The sequence below is a fragment of the Heliangelus exortis genome, chromosome 3, assembly GCF_036169615.1.
Source record: "Heliangelus exortis chromosome 3, bHelExo1.hap1, whole genome shotgun sequence".
Classification (NCBI taxonomy): Eukaryota; Metazoa; Chordata; class Aves; order Apodiformes; family Trochilidae; genus Heliangelus; species Heliangelus exortis.
In genome coordinates, this window is record NC_092424.1 from 47343299 (window position 1) to 47351712 (window position 8414).

The window sequence follows — 8414 nt, forward strand, 5'->3', positions numbered from 1 at the left end:
AAGCAAAACCAGTCCAGTGCCTCACCTGAGTGAGTGCAAACCTCAGCGGTATCATTTTTTCCAGACCTGATCATAATTCATCAGTACCTGCCACTGGGGCTCTGAATGCAACACTGTGACAGAGCTCAGACCTCACTCAGATGTGAGATCTCAGGCAAAACATCAGCTCTGAAGCAGACCCTTTCCAAATCATAGAATCTTAGAGTCAGAGAATCATTAAGGTTGGAAAGGACCTCTAAGATCATCAAGTCCAGCTGTCAACACAAGCAGACAACTCAAACCTGTTCTCAACTGCTACGTCCACACATTTTTTCCACACACCCAGTGACAGTGGCTCCACCACTTCCTAGAGAAGCTTTTTGCCCCACAGGTGCACATAAAATCACATCTCTGTGTGCGCACACGTCCAAAAAAGTCACATCACCTTCGGCAGCCTGCCAAAGCTCTTTGTGCTGCAGTTCCTGGAAAGGCTTCCAGCTCCCAGCTCTCTTGGGTTATGGACCAGAGACTCCCGTTGCCTCATGTCTGCAGAGCTCTAAATTGCCAGTAGGTGGTACAAAATACATACACATGGCTTGCCAGGCTTTCCTTCCCATCCCCTGAACAGAATCTGCCTCATCTCTTCTGCTGTTTTGCCGGTAGATTCCCAGCAAGGATACAGGCTTGGGAAGCCTGGAGTCAGTATAGCTGGAGATTTGCTGGAATTCTGCAGCAGCACAGACTGGTCTGCTGTAAGCACAGTATAATTCAGAATTTGATTTTCATGAGGATTTAACCCAGAGAAATACTTTCCAAATATCCTTAGCTGAATTATTGTAATTATAAGGTATGAAATATTTAGCCAAAGCTTCATGAAAATCAGGCTTGATGTAATGTATAAAAATACAGACTATATTGATGTGGAACTGAAAAACTATGCGATGTGCATGTCAAAGTGTAGCAGAAAGACATAACTATGACAAAATTAGAGAATCACATATGTTTTCTTACTGTGTGAAGGAAGCAGGATGCTCCTTCTTTGCTTGAACCTTCAAGTGTTAGGTGAGTTGTTAGGGAAAACATATATCCCAGTGGTCTCCACAGTTACATGACCTTCTGAATAAGGTTTTGGTAATCAGCATTTTGTGTTTATGCTGTAAATATTGCAAATAACACTTTCAGAATTGTTCCTTCACTATTTTGACATGCTGCTTTTGTTTATGGGCTAAGGTGACAGTCATTTGCAGCTCTGTTGCCACTTACAGGAAAAGGCATGTTCTTTATTCTGCTCACAGAAAACAGTTATACAAGCATGACCTGTATTAGATTAGATTTTCTGCATTAGAGCAGTGCAAACTCAATATTCACCAGCGACCTGAATTTACTTCATGCTGATATGAATTAATGTAGAGACCCTTGATGTGCAGCGCTACCAAACCAGAGCTTTCTGCTTTTATTTAGAGAAAGTCTCTTTCATCTTGTACCAGACAGAGCACCCTGTGCATATCACTTTGATTTTAGCTAGCTGCTGTCATCACAAAGCAACACTGAATTTGTCAGAATTCCCTTGGCACACCAAACACAAAGCTGCTCCATGTGAGATTAACAAGATCAGTGGGGTACTGTCACCTCTGTTTTTCCAGTGGATGAAACATATTGATGGATATCTCTCCTATCCCTGATCTAGAACCATTTTTTAAGTGTTTTGATTAGTCCAAATCTTCCATAGTCTCAAGCACTAGTCCCATAGTTAAGTACATCTATCTTTGTGAGATTTGGAATCTTAAATGGCTCAAACAGTTCATTATTTCCAGAAGTCCTCTAGCCTATGTAATGCCCTAAACATCTGCTTTTTTTCCCCCACAAGTGAAGCAAAAGACACCACTAAACATAGCAGGAGGTTGATTCATGTGAACATACTAGAAAAAAAGCCCAGCAAAAGTTGAGAAAAGAAGTTGGACTGTCACTATCTCTTGTAGATCAAGCTTCAACAGAGAGGCTGCTTTTGCTTAGAGCTCTAGCCCCAAATAATTGGTAGGCTGTGTTTAGCTAAATGTTAGGGTGGGTTGAGCATTTGAGCACTGTTCTTTGTACAATTAATTGTTCTTTGTCTACCTTTCAAACCCTTTCAGACATCCATAACTGTTCTCACAGTTGTTCTAGAAAATTAGATATACTTTATGTTTTGAGACACCTAAGCCTTTCTTAAAAACTATGTTTCCCATAAAGTAATAATTTTACACATTTCTATTTACAGTTTTATTCTCATTCTTACAATAAATATTAACTTGAAAAATTAACACTGGAAGCTCATAGATCAGTATGGTATGATTTATTTATGGAATTGAAGGACTGTCGTTATACCATTCCTCTGCATTTGCTTCCTGCAGCAGGAAGTTTTTAAGCTAGCATTCAGCAAGATTTGGCATAGGAGAGATGTTTCAGCTCTACTGAGCTGAAAATATCATGCTCCTACATCTGTTTTATGCTAGAATATTTTGCAATGGAAAGCATTAATATAACAATTCACTCTGCTGTTTTCAGCAATTTGTTTTTCATTGGTGAATCACATATATGCAGTTTTAAGTCATTTGGTTCAGTTATTCAGTTATTTGTAAACCCTAGCAAAATTTTATTTGTTTTCAAACTCAGATGTAATTTCTTTATACAAATCAAATGTGAAATTTTGCCTCAGTGTCATTTGCTAATATTAGGGCACAACAAAGCCAAGAAGATAGGGAAAATGTATAGAACCACAGAGATTTGGACTATATGGGCAAACAGCCATTTTGAAGCTCTTTTGAGCTGCCTACAGCCATTAAAAATACCTCTGGTCTTCTCATGTGGCTATTATTCTGAAGAAAATAGCAATGTTTTGTCACTGATATAGTGATTGTCAGCCAGCATTAGCTTTAATGATGTTAATTAATCAGTTCCCATTACAAACAGTTGGGATTAATAGTTTCATCTTCTGGCTGTCGCTGGGTAAACCGAGGCCTAGGTCAAGCATTCCCTACTCTCTCTACCTTGTGTTCAGGCTTCTCTGAGTTACCTCAGAGTGCTTGTAAGATCATCCTTCCTTAAAGATCAAGGTTGCGAGATCAATACGAGATTATGTTCTTTGCTATTAGCCTGAGCAGCTTTTTCTGTTTCCCAGAACTTACTGATGTGCCATTGTGCAGAGGTCATCCTTCTGCTGAACTGCTGAATAATCCAGCAGGGTGCAGGGCTGAGTTCCCTCTCCAGAGGTGGAGAGCCAAGATCAAAATTCACTTCTAGGATAGAGCTGAGAAGACCTTGTTCATTTTTGTCACTTCTACAATAGAGCTGAGAAGAATTTGCTCGTTTTTGTCACTTCTACATCAAAAACATTGGCTAATCAGAGAATATTTAGCAAGGAACAATGAAAAGGATTAAAGGGCAGAGGAGACTGATGGGCAGTAAAGTAAAACAAATACCATACACACATGTTTTAAGTTTTCTGGTTTTTTGGGTTTTGGCATTTTTTTAAGATGCATGTTATCCATGTAAATAAATATTAAACATCTATCCACAAAACACCTACAACTATTTAGAAGGTATACAACAAGGAAGTTATGGAAATTTTTACAAATTATATCCTTCAGTTTAAGCTCATAGTTTTCCCACATACTTGAAAAAGCCCATATTAGGAACAGAGAAAGTAGAACTTTAAGGCTGAAACCTACATTAATTGCTTATGAGTGCTATTGACATATTTGCCAACCTAGTTTGATAGAAATAACCCAAGGCATTACTATTCATTTTGTTCTTTAGGTAGGAAACTGCCTTTGATATGAAACCGCCAAGTAGGAAACTTGAGTAGGTTGTGTAGTTTTGTCCCAGTCATAAATAGGACAAACACAGGAGTCCCCTTTTAAAACAGTCTTCATGATGACTCTTTCCATCTCTGTCATTCAGTCAGGGGTGTTAATCTTCGTTGTTCACAGCTGTGGTTTTTTTTTTTTCTTTTTCTCCAAAAAGCCTCTCACAAAGTCCAAACCACCTGGCCTTGTGGTCATTCCTGTCTGTTTCTCATGGGTAATTAGTTACAACTCCACTTTAGACACTGGGTCCCAGCACAGCCTTTCAGAATTGTGCCCCCAGATGTTTTTATGTTTTTTTTCTCTTTGCAGGGATACGTAGTTGATGAACATGCAGCCATGCAAGCTCGATGGGAAGAGGCATCTAGAGAAACAATCAAGAAGACAACCAAGCCATGTCCAAGCTGCAATATTCCAGTAGAAAAAAACGGTGAATTTATTATTATCTCATAGTTAACTGTCTTTCAACAATCATTTTGAAATATAAATATGTGACTAGGAATGCTTACATATGCACGCTGTTATTCCAAGACAGGAAGAGCATGAAGAGACACCCTGGGGGCCCTCCCCAGCAACCCAAAACCAGCATCACATGAACCCGGAACAGTTATATAGTGTTGTCCCAATCTTAAATGGGACAAACACAGGAGTGCCTATTAAAACACTCTTTGTGATTACTTTTTCCATCCCTGTCATTCTATCTGGGGTGTTACTTGTTTTCATTATTCATAGTTTTGGTTTATTTTTTTATTTTTCTCCAGAGTTCTTATGCTTCTTCTTTGTGCCTCCTTAAGGCCTCTTTGATCTATATAAATTTAGTTTTGAATTAAATCTTTCCTTCCAAAACAATGGAATACACTTAGCATTGACAAACAGTTTCCTTGCAGAAACCCCACCATTCTGAGGTATCAAGTGTTGCTTGTTGCTTTTCTTGCAAGATGGGCTTTAATCCCCGAAGCAGAATCAAACTTCCAGTGTCCACTAAATCTAAATCACTTAGTTGTAAAGCCACTAATTAAGCCTCAACTAAATGCCCAGCTATTTTACAGATAGGATAAATGAGGCACAGGGAGACACTGGATGTAGTGTTCATATGCCTGACTGTCCAGCTGGTTGTCTAGATTTCCCATTTTCACTTGAAAAAATAGACATTTGTAGGGCAAAACTCATCTCACCTCACAAGGAAACAGATGTGGCTAATGGAGAGCAGAAGAATCACACCTAGAACTGGGGTGTGAAGCATTGGTCCTGCTGTAGATGCCTGCACAGTAAATACTTGATTAATCTCAACCCATGCCCACAGCAGAAGAGCAAGTCAGAGCCTGACAAATTGGCTGCATTAACCAGTGCTTGCTGTGTAGGAAGAAAAGTAATCAGCTGTTACTGGGGTGGTTAAAATGAGGAAAGGAACAGCAAATGGGCTGTAGCCGATAGGTTCACTGCTGTTTCAGATTTAATTGTAATTATATGATTAATCAAAGTATATTAAAATTATTACCTAAATATTGTATGGAAATAAGGACAGAGGATGCTTCTCAATTTTTGTGGCATCACTTAAATACGATGCTGAGAACACAAGACTGCAAGAAGAGACCACTTAAAGCAGTGAAAGCACAGTAATATTACCAAGGAAGAGTGGAACACTTTTTGCACAGCTCTGTTCCCAGTCTGAGTGAGTTTAAGTACACATCTATGTCTCTCAGAGGAGTGCTGTACTCACAAAGCTGTTGGCCACGTTGATTGGGGTGCTCTCCACTCTGACTGCCAGTCTCAGCTGCCCTGTGGGAGAGAGCAGCATGGTTAATTTAGATTAGCAGGTAGAGCACTCATTTGACAGAGGGAGCCTATTGGGGTTTGGGTCCTGCACTGGGACTGAGATGCGTTTTACTCAGTGATGGTATAATACAACTCACAAGAAAGGACTGGATGTAAACCTTAAGTGAAGTGTTACATGGAGGTTGGCCATTGGCACTCGTTTCATTAAAATAAAGATGTTTAGCAAATTGCATCTCTTATGTAAAGGTATAAACTTGCCATCATAGCTAGTTTTCTCTCTCAACAAGATGAAGGAGACAAGCCTCCTTCAACAAACCAGTTCTTGCTTCTCCTGTTGTTTTGACCTTCTGAGAGTAGCATTTATTTAAAAAAAAAAAAAAAAAAAAAAAAAAGGTAGCAGGTCATACAGTAGGGAACACAAATTCCTGGTACCTCCCATTGCCATCCTGATGCTAAGATGACATTTCTTCATACTGCATGTTTTTCCTTTATTCTGAGTTATATAGAGGTCTCTGTGTGGTAAGCAGCATAATTTCCATTTGAAGTGTCTTTCTGTAATAACCTCTGACAATGTTAAAGTTTTATATGTTACAAAATAAACATTTTATCAAGGTTGTGAGCAGAGAGATTAAAGCTGCTTTCGCAGCCCAGGCAAGTAAGAAACCCAACACACAGGAAATATTGGTGTGATCTCTAGGCTGCTTCAGATACTAGGAAGATCAAATCAAATTACTTACATCATTTTCATATAATCAGCAGTCAGCCAACTAAGTCTGTGCCTTCTGATTTGTTCTCATTGCAAATCTCTCAGTTGTTGAATCCAGATTCAAGAAAATTATTTGATTTCATGCAATTCCTGTCTCACAGACGGAGTAAGGTAGAGTACCCTTGTGCAGATAGCCTAAGCATATAGCTCCATGATAGCTTTGAGAGGCCACAGTCATCACTTTTCCCTATCCCTAGCAGTCTTTTCCAATTTCAGGCAGGGCTGCAACTCCTTTTTCTCCAGTCCCTCCAGTGAGACCAGTACATTCCACCTCAGTCAGAGTACCAAGTGTCAGAAAGCCCAAGAAAAGTATTCCTCAGGTTTGTACTCTACGTGGTTAGTAAATGAATGCGTAAGAAAGTTGATTGTAAAACTGCTTATTGTTATTCACATCTCTAAGTGTTTGCCAAGTGCTGAAACCATTCTGTTGCTATTCTGTAGGTGGCTGCATGCACATGAAATGTCCTCGCCCTCAGTGCAGATTTGAGTGGTGCTGGAACTGTGGCCTGGAGTGGAACAGAACCTGCATGGGAGATCACTGGTTTGAGTAGTGGTGCTGAGGCCAGCCAATGTCATCAGGGCCAAATTCTGAACTCCTTGCTTAAACAAAACTCCAAGTGGTTTCAGGTACACAGAGTTCAGAAGTTGGCCCAGTTTGTTGGTTTTTGCTTTCTTGCATGCACAATCATACTCAAATCACACTGAAGTTAATGCCAAGGGCTTTAAATCCACTAAGCAACAAGTGTAATTGTTTTAATGGACAGTCTTGCTCACTGTGGGACAGAGGGGTACATTCTTCCTTATCTTTCTGAACTTGTGCAGTCTGTTAGCACAGAGAGCATATAGGATTACTGTGAGGAAATTTTCTTCACATTTATTGTCAGGAATCTGCAACTTTTGCAAGAAAGAGTGGCCTGCATTGTGTGTGTGAGTGTCAAGGAGGAGTGGTGGATGGGTTCTGCATCAGCTGCTTTTTTTTGACCACTCCTTTGCTCATTCAGCACAATTTTTTTATTTAGATTTTTGATTTTGTGGCAGTATTTCTTAACAGCTTTTTTGGCAGAGGGAAGACTATGGTTCTTTGGTGTTTCTCAGGTTTCCTTCCTCACAGGAAGGAGGGGTTTTGCTTTCAAACCAAATTCTCATAGAAACATCCAGCCTTACACTGTATTTGTGCTTGGGTATCTGCAACATATGACCTGAAACCTGTCTATGTGCTTATTGACTTTGTCACCATTGAAAGACTAGCTAAGGGTACAGTTTCAGCACTAGGCATGACTTCTGTTGCAGTGGTGGCCGGATCTGACTCAGCATCATGCAAGCTGGACTCACAGGGCTTAATTTTTTCTTATTTTTTACCTCAAAGCTTTGGATATGGCAAAGGGAGGCAGGAGGAGACTTCTCAGGGGGTTTTCTCTACCATCATTCTACTGAATTGAATCAGAGTATGGGCAAAGCTCTGAAAATACATACATAGCTCAAAGAGTGTGAAGCAGATGAACTTCTTTCATTTTACAACGTTAGCACAGTAAGTAAAACTTAGTAGAGTTTTCAAGCCTGAACAGTCTCGGTATTTTTCTTTATTTTCTTTATTTTTCTGTCTCATTGTGAAATGAGATGTCTACTGTTCACATCCAAAATGCTATGTAAGGATTTGCACAATTTGGTTTTGAGGAAACAACGCACAATAAATCAAGTGGTCAAAAATTTAAACTGTCTTTCTTTATTTGAATGCAAAGTGAGCGCAAAGACATTGGGTGGGTCATACATCTTCTTGACTGATTCAAACACCCAGCAGAAAAGCTAAATCTTCTATTAAAACATAGTATTAGCGCAAAATAAATTACAGGACTTCTTAACTAAGGTTTGGATTAATATTTTGTGTGGCATGACTGCAGACTTCTGAAAATATGGGTGTGCCATGTATCAGTCAGTGCAGAGCAAGAAGATTGAGATAAAAAGAAATGCCAGGCCAAGTTTGCTACAAAAATGTCTATTTTCTAAAAGAAGTACAGTTCCATTCTGCTGGAAGTGACATCAAAAGTCTGAGG

At 39.5% G+C, this 8414-nt stretch overlaps 1 protein-coding gene across 1 annotated transcript in view; it reads left to right on the top strand.

Annotated features, from left to right (window-relative positions):
• Positions 1-8076, top strand: part of PRKN (parkin RBR E3 ubiquitin protein ligase) — a 712407-nt gene extending 704331 nt beyond the window's left edge. The window contains exons 11-12 of the mRNA XM_071740466.1: positions 4134-4251; positions 6805-8076. Coding sequence (XP_071596567.1) covers positions 4134-4251; positions 6805-6914 — 228 coding nt within the window. The 3' untranslated portion in view covers positions 6915-8076. The remainder of the gene's footprint in view (positions 1-4133; positions 4252-6804) is intronic.
• Positions 8077-8414: the final 338 nt, after the last annotated feature.